Source organism: Haliotis rufescens, unplaced genomic scaffold (assembly GCF_023055435.1).
Source record: "Haliotis rufescens isolate VD_foot unplaced genomic scaffold, xgHalRufe1.0.p SCAF_79, whole genome shotgun sequence".
NCBI lineage: Eukaryota > Metazoa > Mollusca > Gastropoda > Lepetellida > Haliotidae > Haliotis > Haliotis rufescens.
This window is the reverse complement of record NW_025964371.1, coordinates 1,074,354-1,099,923: the sequence shown is the minus strand read 5'-3', so window position 1 is coordinate 1,099,923 and position 25,570 is coordinate 1,074,354. Positions and strand designations below refer to the sequence as shown.

Here is a 25,570-nt window from a genome sequence, read left to right as displayed (position 1 = left end):
ATTTCTTCACCGACATCAAATGTGGCAATGTGGCGGCACAACTGCAATACTTTCAGCACAACACTATTCATGTGGGGATTTGAAACAATTATATTACAGAGAAGAAACGGACCATGTCAACAAATTCATGATTTGAAACAACTTTTCATGAATTTGTGCACTCAGTTGTTTGTTGTGCCATTTCCCAGAAATGTAGGAAATGTGTGATAAACTGATCGATTACCGCAGATTAATAATCATAACAATACTAATGTGAGGATGCAAAATGTTTCTCATACACAACAGAAACCAGTCAAGCAGAAAACAACCCATTTAGCTAACCTTGTTACATTCTTGTACATAACAAACAACACATAGACAGGTAACTTCTATGTCCGCCTCAATCAATACAATCACATTACTTTTGACAGTTTAAATAGACATGTCACACTTACAAGTTTACACAATGTCATGTTTATTTTATTTCCTATGTGAGGGCGTTATAAATAAGTGACTTCTTGGAGTCAGTCATGGTGATGTCCACCCCGCTGACCACCTTCATGTTGACTGTGTAGACGCCTGGCCACCCAACACTAAACACGGGGAGAAGAGACTCCCTCCACTCAACATCCAACTTGGCCAAAACAATCTCCCTGTCAAGATCGATGAAGCCGAGTCTCCCCCTCCCCACATCAAGCACAACGCCATAGTGGAGGGTGGCCTGTGTGCCGGGTGTGTCAGACATTGTGTTTCTGTAACACTCCCCTCGCTCCCCCTGCTGATACACCCTGGTACAGATACTCCCCCGGTGTGTGACACATCTCCATACACAGACACACCAGGAGCGGCGCTGTGCACGAACATAACAGTCACTGTCCACCTGGCTCTCCTCTACCACACCCATCTCCACGACAGGCCACCACGTCCTCCCACCCACCACACCCACCCTGGAGTGGGTCTCCCAGTATCGTGGTGTGTGTGGGACAGGGGTGACATTAGAGGGGTGTGGAGGAAGGGGGATGGGGGTGGAACTACAGGTGCCGATGTATCTCTGAAACCTGCCGCTGTGTCTGTGTCGTGTGGCGGGCCGCGAGTTGACCAGCTCACCGTCTGTAGTTACGTGGCATTCATCTGTGTTGGCTCGATCAGCGTGCAGTTGTAGTTTAGGACCTGGAAATATACATTTTGTTTACAGTTTACCAAATTTCCTGACTTCAGATAACAAATTAGTCATTTTATTGTGAACCTCGTTTCAATGTTTACAAAACGCCGCACTGAACGATCGGCTGCCATTTTCGTCTGTCTGTGAATTTCAACATAACAATGCCCTAAATAGTGACAATAACGCTGTGCAATTATTTGACTGGGTATTCAAAATGTTTTTCATACATTTTTATGTGCATTTGTAAACAAATGAATGCTGTTTTAAATACTTTTTCACAAAGTTGTAGTTGAGCTGTTTTGTGTCAGAAATCAGAAATAGGCGACAACAGCCTAAATATACAAGTGTTTCCACATTATTTCACGATAAAACTATCATCATGGCAATTCTAAACTCTTCTTGTACAATTTTGTAAACAATAAGATGGAAAAAGCTGTTGTTTGACGATTTTTTTACACGTGAGTGTTCAACAAACACAGTGTGAACAGGTAACTTCTACGTCCGCTTCAGTCACTGGCCACAGTCTCAGCACACTCGCTGGGCGGGAGGATGTCGCGTCATGTGTTGTGACTGGGACACGATGTAGATTATTGTCACGTGACGATTATAAATAATGTTGTAAGGGATATCATTTAATACATTCTCAGTATTTAATGCACCCAATTCTATAACAGTTCCCACAGACATCAAACAGAAAATAACTAAACAATATATAAATAACAACGATCAACATTGAGCAAAACCTATATTATCCTGCGGATAGACAAGTCAACAATGCTAAATGATCACTGACTAATTTGCCGTTGTGTAGTTATTGTTGTAGCTGTAAAATGCACAATACATGTAATTGTATAAAATAATTCAATTATTACAGGCCATTTAATTTTGGTTTGAAAGTATTAATAAAATAACTTTCTTTTATCTTTCTCTGTGCATCATTGTCACATTTGTGAAACGGGAATATCACAAAATTGTGTGTTGTATTCCCGACACAAGGATCAATGTGTTGACTGAGTGGGATACACCGGCAAGAGGGGTCCCTTATTTGTTGTCGGGGAACCCTCACTCTCGCTCTTAGGGTGTCCCCTGTCTGATTCAAGGTTGTAACTAAAGGGAGAACACTCTCGTTAGGTTTATCTTTAGGTTTTAAAAGATCACAAAAGTTTTGTGATTTAGCCTTGTTTATTGCGTCTTCTACTATTTTACACTTTTGCTAGGGTAGTTTCTTTCAAAAAGTTGGGCGGTCGGGTAGCCTAGTGGTTAAAGCGTTCGCTCGTCACGCCGAAGACCCGGGTTCGATTCCCGACATGGGTACAATGTGTGAAGCCCATTTGTGGTGTCCCCCGCCGTGATATTGCTGGAATATTGCTAAAAGCGGCGTAAAATCATACTCACTCACTCACTCTTTCTAAAAGTGACTCGCTCAGTTCATCGAGTCTACATTGTGCACGATCTGAAGTAGATACTATCGCACAGATTCTACGCCCTGTTTTTAATATGACGGGGTGACAGGAATTGTAATTGAGGTATTGTTTGGAATCGGTTGGTGTGTAATATGCATCTGTTTCAATGTTATTGTTTGAAATTGTAACAATTACATCTAGAAACGATATATTGTTATCGCTCATCTCTAAAGTAAAGATTAAACCTGGATTGAGTGTCTGTAAACTATCTATCAAATTCCTAATTCCGATTCCACAGAACAAAACAATCATCTAAAAATCTTTTCCATTTATCTTGAAATCCCTGTCCAAATTCAATGCCGAATTTTTTATCAACTTTTGAGTAGTTTTTCCTCTAAATAACCAAGTACAAGGGTTGTATAAGTAGGGGCCATTTTTGTCCCCATTGATGTGCCTTTAATTTGTTTGTAATGCGAACTATCAAAATTAAAAGTGTTATTGTTTAGAATAAATTTAATACTATCGATAACGAAAATGTCTTCTCGGATTTCCGAACGGTGTTTATTTATCCAGTATTCAATAGCTTCTGTGACGAGATCATGGGAATGTTTGAACAGAAACTAACTACATCAAAACTGACCAACTTTGTACCATTTTCGACTGAGGCGGGAAGTTGGTTTAGAAAATCAGTGGTATCTGATATGTAGCTCTTGACATGTTTAACTGTTGATTTCAACTGATTCTGTGTATGGGACATTTGGGTCCTGCAATTATTGGCTGTAATTTTAAATCATTTACGTGGGGTATTTTGACATAAGCAGAATTCAATGTTCGACATTTTTCTTGGATCTGTGCGCTCTTATGAACTTTAGGGCGGCCATAAAAGTTACTTTCTTTCGATTCAAAATTAATCAAATAATCCTCTTCGTTTTTAGTAAGGCATTGAGAATGTGAATATACTAATCTTTTAAGATTAAGTAATACAGATTTTTCCGAAATTGTCTGAAAGCCTTCTGTAACAAGATTCGTCTTTTAACATTTCCAATGAGAGTTCTTGGTAATAATTGCTGTCCAAAATTATTACAGCGCCTCCCTTACCAGCTTCTTTAATAACAATTGAATCGTTTGATAATCTGTTAAGAACCGCTCGTTCATGTTTTGTTTTGTTTGATTTACCTCTTTGAGGGTTTACAGTAAAGGTTAAATCTTTGAGGCGGTTAACAACATTGTCTTACACTTTGTTACTATCAGGTATTGGAGTGAAGGCGCTTTTGTTTCTAGCTAATGAAGTATCTTCGTTATTGTCATCAATATCAAAATGATTTAGTAATCTCAATTTTCTACAAAAATCAGACACATCTGTTTCTAGTTCATGTAAATCCTGTTTCAATGGAGTAGAGGTGAAATTTATACCTTTAAGTTATACAGAAATGTCCTCCTTGGTCAGATCTACACAAGATAAGTTGATCACTTTTGATTTGCAATACAACCTCTAAATATTTATACATTTACCCGAGCGATAATTCTCGTTAGAAGTCAGATTCAGAAATGTTCTTTCTCATATTGACCACTGACGCCACTGTTTTCAAGACAGAATTCGAAAACTTCGTCATTAAGAGTGAGTGAGTGAGTGAGTAGGGTTTTACGCCGCCTTTAGCAATATTCCAACAATTTCACGGTTGGTGACATCCGAAATGGGCCTTACACATTGTACCCATCTGAGGAATCGAACCCATTCCTTAGGCGTGACGAGCGAACGCATTACCCACTAGACTACAAGTGCCCCAAGTTATTAAGAAAGAGGCATTAAACATGATGATATTCTCATTGCGCCAGACGAGTATCGCTTGCCATAGCAACATGCACGGCCTTCATCATCAGTATCACACACATATGCACACTTACGATAAGCATGTACATCACAATACATGAGTTTGTTAATTCTTATAAACCTTTATAATCATTGCCATGCACGTGTTGTGGCGCAGTTTAAAGTGACAATGCAATAATATTGTTTAACGCCGCACTCGGATATAGTCAAATATGGCGGAATAATAATAAACAGAAATTTAGCATGTAAAGAAAGAATCATGACGTGTTGCTTAAAAGAAAGAAAATGTGTTAATTAACTACGATCACTCGGCCTTAACGATTCAGACCTCCACCCAGTTGCATGTGTCAATATATGGAATAGAATGATTTTATCTACAAGTTTTTATGGATGTGAATTGTTACCAGCCAAAGAAACAAAGAAATTCATTAATTCATTCATCAACCATGTCGGGCACGTCGCCTCTTACGACTAGCATAGTTTTCTATCAGATTCTAAAATGAAATAAATGTCTCTAAAAAAGTATCAAGTGCAACATTACAACAATTTGTCTAAAAGTTTCATTCAGAAACAGTATTGAAGAGGAACGTTAACCCGAACGCAAAAAGAATGTTTTACCGTAATGATTGTTACCAATGAAATTAACCGCCTTAGCAACGTCCTTAGTAACAGGGGTCGACAAGGGGGAAATACTATGTCAGGTGAACTGATAAACTGAAATCTACAATGCCATAGTTCTTACGTGAATTTCTGAATCGACTTTGTTTCAGTTTGTTGTGGAATGATTAGGATTTACGTTTCACAACATATGCATAAGCTTAGAGTAGGAATCGTCTGTAAATATTATCCATGTCACTACGACTCAACATATAAGTGACGGGAGGTATTAAGACTCAATGCCGGCATACTAAAAGCATCTGGAGAACAACCGAACGTTGTAATGTCAACACTCGGAAATCAACACCTCTACAAAAATGTGTCCACTGAAAACAACCGAGATGCTCCAGGCATTTGAAATACTGGATATTATAAACTGCTGGAAGTAGCCTGGTGGTTAAAGCGCCTGACAGGTCAAAAACATCAGTTCGATTCCAGACAAGGGTACACGCCCATTTTTGGTGTCTCCAGCTGTGATATAGCTGGAATACTGCCAAAGGTGACTTAATATCTACTCATTCACTAACTATATACGTCGCATATAATGGATTGTTCTACGTCTGTTTGAGCAGTGTTCCGGCTTCCCTACAGTGGTCTGTTAATATACAAGTCTGACCAGACACCAGTGGCGGAAAGTAACTTTCCTTAACGTCAGTGCATAATGGCACACGGTGAGTCAGGTTGAGTTTCACTAAAGCATGTTACAAAGAGTACAATATACTTACAGATGATGTATTTGACACTGCTGCCCTCTCTGAGGATGTGCATTGGACAGAAAGAGCCTGCAAAAATATAGTTTAAGTTTAAAACACAATTTTGGCGCATTTGTTTCTGATGAAATGTGAGTATGGTTTATTTTCACAGTTGACCTGCACAGCTTGCAGACAGTGAATCTGTGAGGGGTGTTTTACAAAATTATAAAACAGTATTTCAGTTGTACCATGGTGTGTCAGTTTGGTTGGGGAGTGCCATGAGAATTAATGTAAGTCTTCACGGCGAATTGTTCGCCTCAGAGGACTGGGTCAATCGTGTCCCACACACAGGTGAAGCACCCTCACACAAGTAAAACACACAGTAGTGAAGCACCCTCACACAAGTGAAACACACAATGATGAAGCACCCTCACACAAGTGAAACACACAATGGTGAAGCACCCTCACACAAGTGAAATATCCAGTGGTGAAACGCCCTTACACAAGTGAAACACACAGTGGTGAAGCACCATCACACAAGTGAAACATGCAGTGGTGAAGCACCCTTACACAAGTGAATCATACAGTGGTGAAGCACCATTACACTAGTGAGACGCACAATGGTGAAGCACCTTACACAAGTGAAACACACAATTGTGAAGCACCCTCACACAATTGAAACATACAGTGGTGAAGCACCCTTACACAAGTGAAACACACAATGGTGAAGCATCCTTACACAAGTGAAACATCCAATTGTGAGTGAGTGAGTATGGTTTTACGCCGCTTTTAGCAATATTCCAGCAATATCATCGCGGAATACACCAGCAATGGGCTTCACACATTGTACCCATGTCGGGAATCGAACCCGTGTCTTCGGCGTGACGAGCGAATGCTTTAACCACTAGGCTACCCGACCGCCCCCATCCAATGGTGAAGCACCCTTACACAAGTGAAACATCCAGTGGTGAAGCACCCTTACACAAGTGAAACATACAGTGTTGAAGCACCCTTACATTAGTGAAACATCCAGTGGTGAAGCACCCTTACACTAGTGAAACATACAGTGTTGAAGCACCCTTACATTAGTGAAACACACACTTGTGAAGCACCTTACACAAGTGAAACACACAATGGTGAAGCACCTTACACAAGTGAAACACACAATGGTGAAACAAACTCACACAAGTGAAACATACAGTGGTGAAGCACCCTTACACAAGTGAAACACACAATGGTGAAGCACCCTCACACAAGTGAAACATACAGTGGTGACGTAACCTTACACAAGTGAAACATACAATGGTGAAGCACCCTCACACAATTGAAACATCCAGTGGTGAAGCACCCTAAGACAAGTGAAACACACAATGGTAAAGCATCCTTACACAAGTGAAACATCCAGTGGTGAAGCATCCTTACACTAGTGAAACATCCAGTGGTGAAGCAACCTCACACAAGTGAAACATACAGTGGTGAAGCACCCTTACACAAGTGAAACACACAATGGTGAAACACCCTCACACAAGTGAAACACACACTGGTGAAACACCCTTACACAAATGAAACATGCAGTGGTGAAGCACCCTTACACAAATGAAACATACAGTGGTGAGGCACCCTTACACTAGTGAAACACACAATGGTGAAGCACCTTACACAAGTGAAACACACAATGGTGAAGCACGCTCACACAAGTGAAACATACAGTGATGAAACACCCTTACACAAGTGAAACACACAATGGTGAATCATCCTTACACTAGTGAAACATTAAATGGTGAAGCACCCTCACACAAGAGAAACATACATTGGTGAAGCACCCTTACACTAGTGAAACACACAATGGTGAAACACCCTCACACAAGTGAAACACACAATGGTGAAGCACCCTCACACAAGTGAAACACACAGTGGTGAAGCACCCTCACACAAGTGAAACAAACAGTGGTGAAGCAGCCTCACACAAGTGAAACAAACAGTTGTGAAGCAGCCTCACACAAGTGAAACAAACAGTGGTGAAGCAGCCTCACACAAGTGAAACACACAATGGTGAAGTACCTCACACAAGTGAAACACACAATGGTGAAGCACCCTCACACAAGTGAAACACACAGTGGTGAAGCACCCTCACACAAGTGAAACAAACAGTGGTGAAGCAGCCTCACACAAGTGAAACACACAATGGTGAAGCACCCTAACACAAGTGAAACGTACAGTGGTGAAGCACCCTTACACTAGTGAAACACACACTGGTGAAGCACCCTTACACAAGTGAAACACACATTGGTGAAGCACCCTTACTCAAGTGAAACACACAATGTTTAAGTATCGTTACACTAGTGAAACATCCAGTGGTGAAGCATCCTTACACTAGTGAAACATCCAGTGGTGAAGCACCCTCACACAAGTGAAACACACAATGGCGAAGCAACCTCACACAAGTGAAACACACAATGGTGAAGCACCCTCACAGAAGTGAAACATCTAGTGGTGAAGCACCATTACACAAGTGAAGCACACAATGGTGAAGCACTCTCACACAAGTGAAACACACAGCTTAGTCATGTTGTAGTTTCATAATTTTCATTTTAACCAACACACATAGCTGATATATATCGTGTATGCTCCGTGCAATGCTCATCTGACACAGCCACGTGTAAGTGGAACAGTTTATTATGATACGATCGGGATCTCTTCATCAGCGACTGAGGGATGTTTTACTCCCTTGGTACAACTTGAATTGAACTTAATTAGTTTTACCAATCGTGCTTTTTTCGAAAATTCCATGATCGAAAATGAATTAAATCGACATGAAAGATATAAACGGCATTCTAAAGATAACCGAATCATTCACGGATCCAGAATTGCGTCCTTTGGCCGAAATGTTAAACACGAACAGATCAACAATACAAAATGTGCTTCCTTCTTTTGCACAAGCGACGTTACCAGGTGAAGACTTTGCAGTTTCTTTCGAACGAACAGTCGACGGGTTAGTGTCTTCGATGTCCCAATTCGCAATGTCTGTCACACATACACATTGGCAAGATAAATTAATCTCTGATATATCTGATATCTACAGATTATGGCCGTCTAGGTTTGTGTTTGTGAGGCTATTCCTGAAATACCTTGCTTTACACACACCCATACACGTACATCCAACACCCCTGTTTTTAGCGAAAGATGTTAACGCCGCTTGTGGTGTATTCTCCCTGCAGTAACAACTCCCCCTTAAATAACAGTAGAATGGAAAGAAAATCTGACTGATCTCTAGATACGTTTTGTGTGGCATGCGAGGTGATGTAAAGCTCTTACACAATCTGAGCAAATGACCATGTCGCTATGCATAGCTGATAGTGATCATGTATGAGCTGTAGGTTTAAGAAGCTGGTGATATCCTATATACTGATAGTAACTCTTTTTTGACTTAAAGAATACTGCTGACAAGTCAGTCACAAACTCACTGTCATTCACATTATTCAGATTGTATGGAATTGTCGGGCACGTACCTGTCAAGCAAATTCCACGTGGAGTTGTCTCCGTGGACATGAGTGATCCAATTATGAACTGAAAACAAAGGTTTTGAAAGATTATAATAGTGCAAGCTGTAACTAAAATTATAGAATGGCCAATAAATACTCAGCGACTTATTTCCTTTCACTCTACAAAGCTTAAATTCAGTGGGAGAGGAATGGTATTTTGTTAAACATTGTGTCTGTTGTTCAACACCGCACTCAGCAATATTCCATCTATATGGAGGCGGCACGTAAATAATCGTATCAGGGCCAAACAAACCGATGATTGATGGAATGTGCTCACGCCCCACGCAATCGGGGAACAATGACACGCCATTAACGAGCCTGAGCGACGGATCCATCTATTCGCCTGTTTACAGTCAGCATTGGTTCTGGGGACATATTCAGACCCGGAACCTCATTGGGTTATTGAACGTACTTTGGTCACAACTTCATAAACGTCTTGTGATGTCGGCTGTGCAGGCTGGAGTTCCTGTGATCCAGATACAGTAGAGTCGGATTCCTTGATTCCTGTTGGAAGACAAAGATAAACATATTTGAAAGCAATCTCCGACTCTTAATGTTAATACACACGCACGCATCCACGCACGTTCGTATGTATGTTTGAATGTATTACACGCACGCATCCACGCACGTTCGTATGTATGTTTGAATGTATTACACGCACGCATCCACGCACGTTCGTATGTATGTTTGAATGTATTACACGCACGCACGCACGCACGCACGCACGCACGCACGCACGCACGAGTAATTCAAGTATGCGTAATATACGTTCATGTTTTGCATTTAAGATTTGAGAGATGATATTATTAAAGTGATATATTTAATCTGCTCTTCCCGACCTCCATCATAGTATCATACTGTACCTGGGATGCGAAATAAAATCTTGACAAGCTGGTGCCATCGTTCTTCATGTAGCTGAAACAACAACACTGGCATCAAAGAGATCAGTTTGTAACGTAACGTTCTTATATAACATAGAACTGGTATAGAACTCCCAACCACGTTCATCAGACAAATATTCTGATATGATTCCAACAATATTTGCATTCAACTCATTTAGATACATTTAATTTCCCTTTAAACAACATATTACCGTGTTTGTTTCTTGTTCTCTCAATGTCAGCAGATGTATCTGTTGAAGCAGACCTGGAGACAAATATTGAACAGATAAATTCAAAACTTTATTAGCAATTAATGGTACTTTATAATGACGATAAGTCATTTCGATGTTTGGATAAGTGTTACTGCAATATTCTGGATTACATGCTTTGGTACAGACGTGGGTATGATGAATAAAGCTGACTGAGACATTTACGCAAAGGCTCAGATCTTAATAGTTGAATGAGAAACTGGTCAATGTGTTGCAGAGTATTATCTAAACATGAATGTTCTTATATATACCAACCTTGATAAGTACGCTGTGTGTCTGGAATATGATCCAAGTCGAGACAGGAGACAAGTCCACCAAATGTATCGATGAGTTCCTCCAGGGCTTTCTGGCCTTGAAAGGAAAGGAGGATCCTTGTATCTCTTGTGTCATCTTCTGGAAGTTCCCTCTTGAGATTTTCATCACATTTCTTCAGTATTGCAGCAGTGAGAGTGATGAGCTCCTCTCTTCTTGTGGATTCCAGTGTTCTCTGTGTGTAGTCTATCATGGATGCAATGGAAGTATGGACGTCATGTATAGTGTCAAGGGTCTCTTGAACTGTTTTATTTGGGGCCTCCAAACTCATTTGAACCTCTTTCCTCAGATTTCGCTGTCGATGAAGGGACTTTACAGCCACACTTTTACAAACTGTAATGATGGCTTGTTCCAGCTTTCTCTGTTTATCTCCCAGTTCATCTTGGTGACTGTTGACAGTTGCCATTTTGTCTGTGACATCTTTCAGTTTACGTCGTTGATTCTGCAACTGTTCCTCCAGCTGACCCTTTGCCTTCTCATGGGCATGATTCAAGTCTTCTTTCTTGTGATCTCTATGGGCCCCATGTAGACATACAATACAGATAGCCTTCTTACATGTGTGGTCATACAGCTGGAGTTCATTGTTTGGGTGGTCTGTGCAATTAGGTTCCTTCAGCCATTGCCTCATGGGGATATTCTCTGTCTGATTGACCTCCTCCACTCTGTGGTTTCTATTCCGTTTCGGTACGTCATGATGTTTATGACAGTAGGAGCAGAGCAGGTTTTCACATTCGTGACAGTACACCTCAGCGTTTGCGTCATGATCTCCCTCGATGTAGTTACATTTCTTGTCTCCCTCAACGTTGGCAGCATAGGCAACCTCATTGCGTCCAACATGATCTACTTCAGTCTGTTCCGTGTTGAACTCACGATCACACGGACATTGGAGGCACTTCTGTTGTGCTTGGGCAGCGTGGTGATCAATGCATGGTTTACAGGCAGAATGGAGGCATGGAAGGAGACAAAGCTGACTTTCATCACAGCAAGATTGAGTTGAGAACTGGCACATTCTGTCAATGGCACCTGTGGGTAAAAAAAACACATTAAGATGTGTCTAGTAGATAGAGTGTCTGCCCGGAGAGAGGAAGGTCGGGGGTTCGATCACCGGCAGCGTCATACCAAAATACGCTACCAGCTTATACTTGTCACCCTGCCATGACAGCATTAAGGGGCTGAAACAATGACTGGTCGGCAAAGACTGTGTCTGAGTTGAGTATTCATGTTAAACTGCGGCATGGTATCACAATGGGCTAGCACTATAAAATCAGCATTTTCCCGGACTGGTACAAGCAGCCACACACAAACACGTGCATATGCGTCGCTTTACAAGTGCAATAATCTTGAACGTGACGCTAAACCACATTTCACCTCAACTCATTATGATTACGTTTCTAACTATTTACGTCTGTGAGATTGATTGTCCCTTTTCTTTATGTACCAGTATGTTGGACCTGCACTGCAATGTCTTCAATATCTGGGGACTGCGGCCTAGCATCCCCTGACAAGGCCTCGTATGCCTCCTGTTCTTCATGCAGTCTCTGAAATAACAAGTACCATTGCCTCAGATTGTACTTATTATGTTACATCTGTAGATGTGCAACAATGTTTCTATTGCCTTGGTTATTAAATGTATCTCCTTGAGTATAACATCATTCCTACCTTCTTCACGTCGTCACATTCTGCCTGACTCTGCTGCAAATCATCGTTTGACTTTGACAGTTGCATTTTCACTGAAATGTGATTACAAGGATCGCATCAGAGAATTGATCAAACTTCAAATTATGTGGCATGTTTCATTGTGGCAATGGCATTGTGTGGCTACTAATCCTATACGGGTCGATGGTAACTTATTGCAGCATGGGTAAAAGTAAAGTTGCAAATAAAAGACAGACTTGAAACAGAAAAGCAAACATCAGCCTACATGTTTCTACTTCCTCCTCCTGCTTTTCCATCTGTGCTATGTGTTCCTCTCTTTCCTTTTTAATTGCTTCCTCCCGTTCAGCGTGGTCCAAGTCCTTTTGTTTTATTTGTTCCTTAAGTCTTTCCTTTGCCTGAAAACAGACGTGAACGAGGAGTAATCATCTGAACATCCACAACATATAAATACACCTAGACATTGCAGCTTATTACATGTATTGCCTGTTTCACTTGTCTCCATCTTCCCAGGGCAAGTGAGTTAACTGACTATAAAAGCCCAGTTTCCACTCTTGCCGAACTAGGCTGGTATTATGGAGTTATATTTTGGCTGGGCTAACGAGTCTTTGCATAGTCCAATCAAAATCGCGCACCGAAATCGAAATCCGGTTCGTAAAGTGTCATGTAGATTTCGGTCGACTGCAGGATTTGCAAAGCATGTGCACCGCTAGTGTTGTATATAGTACCTTTCACCCATTGTAAGTGCATTCAGTTAAATTTTGCTTCCCCTGTGTAATATATTCCGTATTTTCAAGGGTGTAAGTAAATACATGTTGAGTGGCTCGTCCACGGTCTAAGGGAAATCACTCTGTCAGTCCTCTGGAAGTTGTGCCGCTTAGCGCACTGTCAAATTGAATGCGCTTACGTCATTTGCTGACATATCTTTGTCAGCCATGTTTTATCGAACATAAAACAAACGTGACCCAAATTCTTTGTTGTTTTCAGGTATGTATGATAATTAACGGTAGAGATAAGACCACAACATAGGTATTTATGTAGATAAGAACATGTAGGTTTTAAATAACCATATTTGGCTGTATAGATAATGTTGTAATTAGATAATTACTTGCTTAACGATAACGCTTCGCCCAGTCAGTGTCCACGGACGACATGGTAGCGAAGGACAGTCAAGGTCATTTGTCGTTTGAGTACTCAAACAAATATATATGATGTGTATCGCTGTCAAACATGTACACACACTCCTCAGGCAATGTTTTCAAGCATAAGTTAGGATAAAAAGCTATATTTGTCCACACCTCGCTGATCGTTCATATTTGAGGTCACGTGACCTCCCACATTTTCATGTACATCGTTTGGCATACTTTCGTTGTATATTTTGTAAGAACACACTTCAAGCATATCGCATAATCATTGTAAATATAACTTTACTGCATTAAAACATCACAATTGAGCTGAACCAATATAAGTTACAGCACATCCCATTTCATAGCATAGCATCTGTCTCAGTTAAAGGGAGGTAATTCTTGTTGTCCAATGTAATGCGGTTTGACTCAATACTCATTTATAAGATAATCTGTAATTTCTTAGTTTTCATTTGTAATAACAAACTATTGGAAGTATAATTCATTAAGGTATTATTTTCACACATGACATATGCCAAGTGTATAATTAGTTCACTTTGATAGAGTATTTGATATTTATGCAATGTTGTAATACAGTATGGAAATTTAGCATATTACTGGTGTTATGGTTACCATGAATGCATGGATTTATCTTTTATGGTTTCTTGAAAGTTGATATTAATGTTATCAACTACATTGTAGTTCCATTGCAAGTTGTGTTGATGGGTCTTGTCATCTAATGTTGACATTGGAAATATAAGTAACCGAGAACTAGTTGGGTATTATAATACTTTATTGTATGCCTAGTATAGTTAATGAGTGTTGATATTTTATCCGTTGCGCCACACCAAGTTGAAAACTTGAAGTATAAACATGTGTAAACATGACGTCTTTGTCAGCCATGTTTTATCGAACATAAAACAAACGTGACCCAAATTCTTTGTTGTTTTGAGTGAATGTGACCTGGGTAACACTAGCTCGTTGTCAACAGATATTTTCAAAATCTTTTCATGTTTTTAATCAAGGTGCTCACGTGATTTGATGCACTTCGCGATGTAAGACTCGTGTTATCACAATATAGATCTTGATCATCGATCAGATCGTCTTGACAGTGCGCCACCGTTTTGTTTGAAACAAATGCAAGTGATGCGAGAGGTGGAATCTGATTGGTCCACAGGAGAGGCATAAAAGGGACATAGCTGGTAATAGCCACTGGTGGCGCTACGATCAACCCAGTAAGTCCAGCCTAGTTCTTCAAGGGTGGAAACTGGACTTTTAAAGTCAGTTAACTCCCTTGCCTCGGGAAGATGCTTGTCTCGGAAAAAGTAATAGAAACTTGATGTTTAAGAGAGTTGCGGGAAGCGTACATTCACTAACATTGCACATCTGATACCTTATATATGTGCAGTACTACTTCATACATATCTATCTCATCTGAATACAGGGGTATCTTAACATGATGAGCAGAAAAGTTTTTACTGTGTTCGGACTACTCACAGATTGCAGTTCAGCTATCTGGTCCTCTTTTTCCCCAATTTCCTTTTTGTACTGAGCTTCCAGCTTGAACTTGTTGACATAGACGAGATCTGAACTACCTGAAGAGTAGAACATTGTGCATGTAGTAAAAACAGCACGAAATGAGATATAACTCGTTGTTTGAAGACTTTTTGTTTCTTCTGTTGGAGTAGCTACTAACTAGACACATCTGTGGTTGATATGACGTCACCTAACAATGGGCGTGATAATGGCCCGTCAAGAAATATGAGGGCATCAACATGTGGGCGGCTCAATGATAATTCTATCCATTTTAGCTATAATGAGTTTTAATGGATGGAAGAGAATGAAATGAGATATGACCCTGTGAATTTCTGGCTGTGAACTCCATGTTATATCCAGGCTTATATTACAGCAATACTAGTCAAACTGCTGTTGGTAGTTATGGCAGCTTGTGATCACACATGATAACCCAACTTACATACCTGCTTCCGTGGAGGTTCCATCAAGCCGTTGTTTGATGAACAGCTGAGAGGAATCAAGGACAGCACACAGTGTCCGGTACCCTTCTTGTCCCTTCTTCTTTAATATTTCTAACAGCATCTCACATTTCTCCGGCCCAGCCTGTCTACACCTGTCATAGTCCGCCTGTGTGAAGACATCGTCCTGCAACAAGGCGTCCAGCACAGGGTCCACCAGAAGGTTCTCCTTCAGGAACTTGTGGTTCCTCTGGAGGACGACAACGTGGGGGGCAGCCATCTTCTGACGTCAGGTGTTTGGGTATAAGGGACTAAGCTACAGATCTAAAAAGTAAATGGAAAACATAACTAACTGAAATTGAAAGTTCCTGCACACTGCGTCAAAAGTCCTGGTCAAATTCTTTCCTGAGAACGTCGTTCTTTTGTTTGTAATTCTCCATGTTGCATACTTACATGTTCAATGAATTGGTATATTACCTTGCCCCTTTAAACTTCAATACTATACACAATAATGTGCATACAAAACTACCTTATTGTTCAATTATTGTTTGCTTCCATGAAGTCGTACAATAAGTATAGCAATAACGAGGCTCCAAGTCATCACTATGTTCATGTATGTTAACGAATAAGCCTTGTATTGTGCTCCGAAACTACACGTCAGACAAGCTCATCAGTTAATCGCCCTCATATTGTATCTCCGGGTTTGAGGTTGGGTGTTAATAGTGGAGGGAAAAGGGGTTGGTGTACAAGGGATTGACTATGAACACAACTATTTTGATGAATCTACACGGGAGTAATAACTTATGAAAACCCCATAGAGATGCTCTTTCGCGTACTGGATGTTAACAGTACATTGGTACATGGTATAAACAACATCTTTCAAGGCATCCCACAGGTTTGTCAACAGAGAGTAAAGTAAGGATATAAAAAAAACTTTGGATTCGTCCACAATTAATTTTAGGGTGCATTTTTCACAGTGTAGGCAAAGTGCACTAAAAGGTGATAGACACTGTAGGCGAAATGCACTGTAGGCGAATGGAGATTGAACTTGGCACGGATTCCCAGTTTACTAAATTGCCGCAATTCGCTGTCGAAAGCTGCGTCCCTTTGGCACACTAGAAACCTATGATAGCGGGTTCGACTCCCAGTTCGTTTGGATTATGTTTCTGGGTTTGTCAGCGCCATACCCATGCTTGTTGGTTTTCCTCCTACATCAAGCTGACGTGCCGTGATATAAATGTCTTAACAGTGAAATGTGATATCAAGCATGGGGTAGATTTCGATCCCCACCATAGCAATGGGTCTTTGTATGAAACCGTGTTCGAGGAACGTTCACCAATGCATAACAATCGGGGGAAATGTAAAACTAAGTAGATGACATGAGTGACCCGACTTCACAATACCCGGTTGTGCCGCTCAGTTCGTGCACTTGACAGGCATGTCGAAGCGCTATTCATACATCGTAACGTCAGAGTGGCAGCCATGACAACCTATAGAATGACTTCACCACCAGCCGTGGCCAGCTTGTGTAGCATGTTACAACATGGCTGCCGTTCCCACCACTCTACCTCTTCTTGTACAACACTTACAAACTAGTGTCTGCAAACAAAGTTGCTGGACCCTTTCATCAGTGATGCTGATTGACGAATTTCTAACTTTTCTAAAAATTACATGGTGAGACATGGCCTGTATCAAGTGTGCAAACAAATAATAAAAGAAGCGTTTGTGTCAACATAAAATTAAGAAATATGTGGCCATAAAGTGCCGTTTTATCAACACTGTGTTCATATTTTCCTACAGCACCCCACCCAGCCCGACCTACCCACTGCATTCCCCCTCATAACCACACACACATACTGGATTCAACAGAGCTCATACTAATGTTTAAGGTCTATAATGAAAGTCATACAGCTGTAAACACTCATCAAGCGGCACAACATAATATATGTTAAGAAGATGATAATATAACCACAAGAAATAAGTAGATATATTTTACTTACACGACACAGGTACAACAAGAAGTCAAATATGGCCGTCGCCTTGTTCAGCTACAAAACGGAACTCGGGCTGTGAGTGGCGCCTACTCGCGTGACGCATTAAACACCTGTCTTCATTGGGTACGATAACTCGTCATGGTCAGGTTATTCAATGACAAATGCATTCGGTCGCAGCAGGGGGGCTATTTATATGCACGTTTACGATTTCGCGAGTTTTGATGTCGGGGACAACACAAAAGTTTTCATCATACATTACATGCGGGGATACGAATGCAGACTCAGCTATAGCCCAAGGCCGAGAGCGTTCGTGTAATGCAGTGCAAGAAAGAGAAGTTATCCTTTTCACCAGTTTTGTAGGTACAAATGTAACTTGTATGTGGCAAATAGATTTGAATATGGTTGTGCTTAAGAATCATCAGGTGCAGAAAGCAAACCTGGACATACTTATATCCAGTGCCGTAGCCACGCAAGTCACGCAATGCATAGTGCAGAGGGAGGGTCCTCTAAACTGTTGTCAAGGTTGCCTTCCCAGTCGTGCATTCTAGTTCAGTTTTTATCAGAAACCTCGTGGTCGATCGCATTGTTACATAAACCGGGTCTCCAATCTGGAATGAGTTTCTGTCAATACATGTACAAACAAGTGTTGCTGTCATATAACTAAAATACTGATCACAAGTGACGTTAAACTCCGACTAAGTCCCGGATGATCATCAAGGCTGAAGTGGTTCTATATAAAATTCACGAGTAATAGTCTTGTATATTTGAGCTATTGTCAATATAAGTCTTATATAAACATGCATCCGAGATACTAAACAACTGTTCAAGACCAGGCACCCAGCATCTCAGTCATTAAGTAATAGTTGACCCTTCTCTTGTCACGTGACGTGTAAAACACACGACTCATAATTCTTTATCTGATGTCCTTTTGTAGTCCATGTTTACGATTCCCTGATATAGTGGAATATCATATATTAGTGGTTGAAGTATCAGTAGTACTAATAGTAATAGTAGTGATAGTGGTTGTAGTACTAATAGTAGTAGAAATAGTAGTAGCTATAGTAGTAGTAGTAGTAGTAGTAGTGGTGATAGTGGTTGTAGTACTAATAGTAGTAGAAATAGTAGTAGCTATAGAAGTAGTAGTAGTAGTAGTGATAGTGGCTGTAGTATCAGTAGTAGAAATAGTAGTAGTAGTAGTAGTAGTGATAGTGGTTGTAGTATCAATAGTAGTAGTAATAGTAGTAGTGATAGTAGTTGTAGTATCAGTATCAGTAATAGTTATATTAGTGATAGTAGTTGTTGTATCAGTAGTAGTAGTAATTGTAGTTGTAGTGATTGTGATTGTAGTAGTAATAGCAGTAGTAGTAGTAGTGATACTGGTTGTAGTATCAGCAGTAGTAGTAGTAGTAGTAGTAGTAGTGATACTGGTTGTAGTATCAGTAGTAGTAGTAGTAGTAGTAGTAGTAGTAGTAGTAGTAGTAGTAGTAGTAGTGATAGTGGTTGTAGTATCGGTAGTAGTAATAGCAGTAGTAACAGTGATAGTGGTTGTAGTATCATTTGAAGTTATAGTAGTAGTAGTATGACTGGTTGTAGTATCAGTAGTAGTAGTAGTAGTAGTAGTAGAAGTAGTAGTAGGAGCAGTAGTAGTAGTAATAGTTGTTGTAATATCAGAAGTAATTGTTGTAGTGATACTGGTTGTTGTATCAGCAGTAGTAGTAGAAGAAGTAGTAGTAGTAGTAGTGATAGTGGTTGTAGTATCGGTAGTAGTAATAGTAGTAGTAGTGATAGTGGTTGTATTATGAGAAGTAGTAGTAGTAGTAGTAGTAGTAGTAGTAGTAGTAGTAGTAGTAGTAGTTGTAGTAGTTGTTGTAATATCAGAAGTAATTGTTGTAGTGCTAGTGGTTGTAGTATCAGCAGTAGTAGTAATAGTATTAGTAGTGATAGTGGTTGTAGTATTAGCAGTAGTAGTAATAGATTTAGTAGTGGTAGTGGTTGTAGTATCAGCAGTAGTAGTAACAGTAGTAGTGATAGTGGTTGTAGTATCATCATCAGAAGTATTAATAGTAGTAGTAATGGTAGTGGTTGTAGTATCATCAGTAGTGGTAATAGTAGTAGTAGTGATAATGGTTGTATAATGAAAAGAAGTAGTAGTAGAAGTAGTAGTAGTAGTAGTAGTATCAGTAGTAGTAGTAATAGTAGTATTAGTTGTGGTAGTGGTTGTAGTATCAGAAGTAGGAGTATTAGTATTATTATTGGTATTATTTTTATTATTATTATTATTATTATTATTATTTTTAGTAGTAGTAGTAGTAGTAGTAGTAGCTGTTGTTGTAATATCAGAAGTAGTAGCAGTAGTGATGTGGTTGTAGTATCAGTAGTAGTAGTAGTGGTGGTTGTAGTATGAGTAGTAGTGGAAATAGTAGTACTAGTGAAAGTGGTTGTTGTAGTATCAGCAGTAGTAGTAATAGTAGTAGTAGTGATAATGGTTGTAGTATCATCATCAGTAGTAGAAACAGTAGTAATAATGATAGTGGTTGTAGTATCATCAGTAGTAGTAATAGTCGTAGTAGTGAAAGTGGTTGTAGTATCAGAAGTAGGAGTATTAGTATTATTATTGGTATTATTTTTATTATTATTATTATTATTATTATTATTATTATTATTATTATTATTATTAGTAGTAGTAGTAGCTGTTGTTGTAATATCAGAAGTAGTAGCAGTAGTGATATGGTTGTAGTATCAGTAGTAGTAGTAGTGGTGGTTGTAGTATGAGTAGTAGTGGAAATAGTAGTACTTGTGAAAGTGGTTGTTGTAGTATCAGTAGTAGTAGTAATAGTATTAGTAGTGGTAATGGTTGTAGTATCAGCAGTAGTAGTAACAGTAGTAGTAGTGATAGTGGTTGTAGTATCATCATCAGTAGTAGTAGTAATAGTAGTATTAGTAGTGGTAGTGGTTGTAGTATCAGAAGTAGGAGTAGTAGTAGCTGTTGTTGTAGTATCAGCAGTAGTAGCAGTAGTGATGTTGTTGTAGTATCAGCAGTAGTAGTAGTAGTGGAGGTTGTAGTATGAGTAGTAGTGGAAATAGTATTACTAGTGAAAGTGGTTGTTGTATGAGCAGCAGTAGTAGTGATAGTAGTAGTAGTAGTGGTAGTGGTTGTAGTATCAGCAGTAGTAGTAATAGTATTAGTAGTGATATTGGTTGTAGTATCAGCAGTAGTAGTAACAGTAGTAGTAGTGATAGTGGTTGTAGTATCAGCAGTAGTAGTAATAGTAGTAGTAGTGGTAGTGGTTGTAGTATCAGCAGTAGTAGTAGTAATAGTAGTAGTAGTGGTAGTACTAATAGAAGTAGTAATAGCAGTAGCTATAGTAGTAGTAGAAGTAGTAGTGATAGTGGTTGTAGTGTCAGTAGTAGTAATATTAGTAGTAGTGATAGTAGCTGTAGTATCAGTAATAGTAATATTAGTGATAGTAGTTGTTGTATCAGTAGTAGTAGTAATTGTGGTAGTAGTGATAGTGGTTTTAGTAGTAATAGCAGTAGTAGTAGTGATACTGGTTGTAGTATCAGCAGTAGTAGTTATAGTAGCAGTAGTTGTAGTAATAGTAGTGATAGTGGTTGTAGTATCGGTAGTAGTAATAGTAGTTGTAGTGATAATGGTTATATTATGAAAAGTAGTAGTGGTAGTAGTAGTAGTAGTAGTAGTAGTAGTAGTAGTAGTAGTAGTTGAAGTACTAGTAGTAGTAATAGTTGTAATATCAGAAGTAATTGTTGTAGTGATAGTGTTTGTAGTATCAGTAGTATTAGCAATAGTAGTAGAAGTAGTGGTAGTGGTTGTAGTATCAGAAGTATTAGTATTAGTATTAGTATTAGTATTATGATTATTATTATTATTAGTAGTAGTAGTAGTAGCTGTTGTTGTAATATCAGAAGTAGTAGCAGTAGTGATGTGGTTGTAGTATCAGTAGTAGTAGTAGTATTAGTTGTTGTAATATCAGAAGTAATTGTAGTAGTGATACTGGTTGTTGTATCAGCAGTAGTAGTTATAGTAGTAGTAGTAGTAGAAGTAGTAGTAGTAGTAGTAGTGATAGAGGTTGTAGTATCGGTAGTAGTAATCGTGGTAGTAGTGATAGTGGTTGTATTATGAGAAGTAGTTGTAGTAGTAGTAGTTGTAGTAGTAGTAGTAGTAGTAGAAGTAGGAGGCGTAGTAGTAGTAGTAGTAGTAGTAGTAGTAGTAGTAGTAGTAGTAGTAGTAGTAGTTGTTGTTGTAATATCAGAAGCAATTGTTGTAGTGATAGTGGTTGTAGTATCAGTAGTGGTAGTAATAGAAGTATTAGTAGTGGTAGTGGTTGTAGTATCAGAAGTAGGAGGAGTAGTAGCTGTTGTTGTAATATCAGAAGTAGTAGCAGTAGAGATGTTGTTGTAGTATCAGTAGTAGTAGTAGTGGTGGTATGATTAGTAGTGGAAATAGTATTACTAGTGAAAGTGGTTGTTGTATGAGCAGCAGTAGTAGTGATAGTAGTAGTAGTAGTGTTAGTGGTTGTAGTATCAGCAGTAGTGGTAATAGTAGTAGTAGTGATAGTAGCTTTAGTATCAGCAGCAGTAGTAATAGTATTAGTAGTGATAGTGGTTGTAGTATCAGCAGTAGTAGTAATAGTTTTAGTAGTGGTAGTGGTTGTTGTATCAGCAGTAGTAGTAACAGTAGTAGTAGTGATAGTGGTTGTAGTATCATCAGAAGAAGTATTAATAGTAGTAGTAATGATAGTGGTTGTAGTATCATCAGTAGTAGTAATAGTATTAGTAGTGATAGTGGTTGTAGTATCAGCAGTAGTAGTAATAGTATTAGTAGTGATAGTGGTTGTAGTATCAGCAGTAGTAGTAATAGTATTAGTAGTGATAGTGGTTGTAGTATCAGCACTAGTAGTAACAGTAGTAGTAGTGATAGTGGTTGTAAATCATCATCAGTAGTAGTAATAGTAGTAGTTTTGATAGTGGTTGTAGTATCAGTAGTGCTTATTGTAATAGTAGCTATAGCAGTAGTAGTAGTGATAGTGGTTGTAGTATCAGTAGTAGAAATAGTAGTAGTAGTAGTGATAGTGGTTATAGTATCAGTAGTAGTAATAGTAGTAGTTATGATAGTCGTTGTAGTATTAGCAGTAGTAGTAAAAAAAGTAGTCGTAATAGTGATATTTGTTGTAGGATCAGTAGTAGTAATAGTAGTAGTAGTGATAGTAACTGTAGTATCAGTAATAGTAATATTAGTGATAGTAGTTGTTGTATCAGTATAAGTAGTAATTGTAGTAGTAGTGATGGTGGTAGTAGTGGTAATACTAGCAGTAGAAGTGATACTGGTTGTAGTATCAGCAGTAGTAGTAATAGTAGTAGTAGTAGTAGTGATAGTGGTTGTAGTATCGGTAGTAGTAATAGTAGTAGTAGTGATAGTTGTTGTAGCATCGGTAGTAGTAGTAGTAATAGAAGTAGTGGTGATATTTCTTGTATCAATAGTAGTAATAGTAGTAGCAGGGATAGTGGTTGTAGTAGTGGTAGTAGTAGTAGTAGTAGTAGTAGTAGTAGTAGTAGTTGTGTCAAGTAGTTGTATATATCTTCATTAGTTGTAGTACAAAATGTATATGCTTGGTTTAAGAGTCCAAGCGGTTGGTCCAATTTTATTGAAGGGTGAACAGGTTAGTTTATTCCTGTCCCTTTGTCACCAACTCTCCAGCATGTCAATACAATAGCTTTCAGCTTCCTAGCTGATTAACATTATCTAACTACAGCTTTCCTCCCTAACATTTGCACACTTTTTATTCACTCTGCTTATAACTCTGCACAGACAGGACATGGACTACTTCAGGTTAGTTATTTACATTATCTTTCCTAAATAGTATTCTAACTTATCATTTAAATATGTTATCAATAATGTAAAATATTGTAAATGCTTACCTATGATATCAAGTAATCAATCTATCTTCTATCTTATCAGCGTAAAGTGTTTAACATGTAAGCATGTGTGAGAGCATGATTTGATTGGGAGTTTTGAATGTAAGGATTGAATTAGAAGTTGGTTTTCTATATTTTAAGGAAATGGTTGTCATGATGTATGTATGTATGTATGTATGTATGTATGTATGTATGTATGTATGTATGTATGTATGTATGTATGTATGTATGTATGTATTCAGGCATGATAGCTATTTACTTTTTATAGAAATGCTATAATCCTATATGATGTGGGTTTATAGACACACCCCGGTGTCACCCACAGGGTATGTATAAATCCTTTATCTTATCACTCACTTATGAATAAATTTATATGTATTAACTATGTGTTATAATTTAACACAACATGGTAGCATTTTCTATATATTCCTACTCTTAGAGAAAAAAGTATATATTTATGACGCCACACGGCTACTAGTATTCTTCTAACTATATGGTGTGTAACTGATATATTCGGTTATGATAAGAGACATGTAATATATGTATTACCATTTGAAAGTTCGGTAAATTGTATTTCTACAACAAACTAGGGATTTGTAACTGTATGCGTTGCATGTATGGATTAATGTGACTGCTCAAACTAGGAAATAATTAATATGCAGCCATATCTTTGAATGCTATTCTATGTACAGTATATAATGTTATATATTTTATTACAGGGTGATTGATCAATTGATCAATTGAAGTGATTGATAATGGAATAAATGTCACCTCAAAAACACAACCGCAGCTTGTCATTTTTCATAATGAACCACCCCTGCAATAATGGAGCCCCCAGTGAGGATCCTGTTACAGTAGTAGTGACACTGGTTGTACTATCAGTAGTGGTAATAGTAGTAGTAGTGATATTTGTTGTAGCATTAATAGTAGTAATAGTAGTAGAAGTGATAGTGGTTGTAGTATCAGTAGTAGTAGGAGTGATAGTGGTTGTAGTATCAGCAGGAGTAGTAATAATAGTAGTAGCAATAGTGGTTGTAGTATCAGTAGTAGTAGAAGTGATAGTGGTTGTAGTATCAGTAGTAGTGATAGTAGTAGTAGTAGTGATAGTGGTTGTAGTATCAGCAGTAGTAATAGTAGTGGTTGTAGTGGTAGTGGTTGTAGTATCAGCAGTAGTAATAACAGTAGTAGTAGTAATAATAGTAGTAGTAGTAGTGATGGTGATAGTGGTTGTTGTATCAGTAATAGTAACAGTAGTAGTAGTGATAGTGGTTGTAGTATCAGCAGTAGTAATAGTAGTGGTTGTAGTGGTAGTGGTTGTAGTATCAGGAGTAGTAATAACAGTAGTAGTAGTAGTAGTAGTAGTAGTAGTAGTAGTAGTAGTAGTAGCAGTAGGAGGAGGAGTAGTAGTAATTGTATCAGTAGTAGTAACAGTAGTAGTAGTGATAGTGGTTTTAGCATTAGCAGTCGTAGTACTAGTAGTAGTTATGATAGATGTTGTCGTATAGCAATAATATCACCAGTAGTAGCAGTAGTAGTGATAGTGGTTGTTGTATCAGCAGTAGTAGTAATAGTAGTAGTGATAGTGGTTGTTGTGTAGCAGTAGTATCAGCAGTAGTGGTAATAGTAATAATAGATTCTGCAGTAAAATTACAAAAAAATCGGTACAATGACAATGACATTTTGTTGTAAAAATCTCACTATTTCTCCTTAAGAAAATTCTTTAACAAACTTAATCTCTTGCATTTAGACATATCATGTCAAAACATGTCATATGCACAGTGTCATTGACATTATCTAAAGTTAGATGTTAGCATAGTTTATCTGGTCATAATACCAAAAGGACGTTTAGAAGTGAAAAATACTAATTTAAAAATTGTGTTATTGTAGGATTCATATTTTGTATGTTTGAATCTCATGTTAAACCTTTGGGCTACGTTTTGAGTGCAACATTCGAGAAAAAGACTTGAAAATAATTTAGTGTATTGATTCACACAAAAATCAAAATCCGCGATGTTCGAAAATTCTGCGATAAATTACACTTTTTCTGCAAATATTTCCGAGATCATGGAATCGCAGAATGTGTCTGCGACTGCTAGTATTGTGTAGTAGTAGTGGTCCGTACGCTTGGCTTAACACACTATGTCACAGGTACTGACTCTAATAC

At 38.6% G+C, this 25,570-nt stretch overlaps 1 protein-coding gene across 1 annotated transcript; it reads right to left on the bottom strand.

Annotated features, from left to right (window-relative positions):
- Window positions 1–433: 433 nt before the first annotated feature.
- LOC124128318 lies at window positions 434–18,503 on the bottom strand. The gene is made up of 13 exons (XM_048388775.1): window positions 17,479–18,503; window positions 15,485–15,802; window positions 15,003–15,100; window positions 12,650–12,779; window positions 12,388–12,458; window positions 12,167–12,266; window positions 10,672–11,751; window positions 10,360–10,412; window positions 10,130–10,181; window positions 9,679–9,770; window positions 9,234–9,291; window positions 5,758–5,814; window positions 434–1,149 (listed from the first exon to the last, which is right to left on the bottom strand). Exons 2-13 carry the CDS (start codon window positions 15,756–15,758, stop codon window positions 467–469), a joined length of 2,748 nt encoding a protein of 915 aa, XP_048244732.1. The 5' UTR covers window positions 15,759–15,802; window positions 17,479–18,503; the 3' UTR covers window positions 434–466.
- Window positions 18,504–25,570: the final 7,067 nt, after the last annotated feature.

Bases quoted from the DNA above. Each gene is read 5' to 3' on its own strand.
- LOC124128318 (XM_048388775.1), bottom strand. From the start codon at position 15,758: ATGGCTGCCCCCCACGTTGTCGTCCTCCAGAGGAACCACAAGTTCCTG. The intron at 15,101-15,484 runs GTATGTAAGTTG...TCTACTCTTCAG, and splicing joins TGGAACCTCCACGGAAGCAG to GTAGTTCAGATCTCGTCTAT. The intron at 11,752-12,166 runs GTACATAAAGAA...TTTTACCCACAG, and splicing joins AGTGCAGGTCCAACATACTG to GTGCCATTGACAGAATGTGC.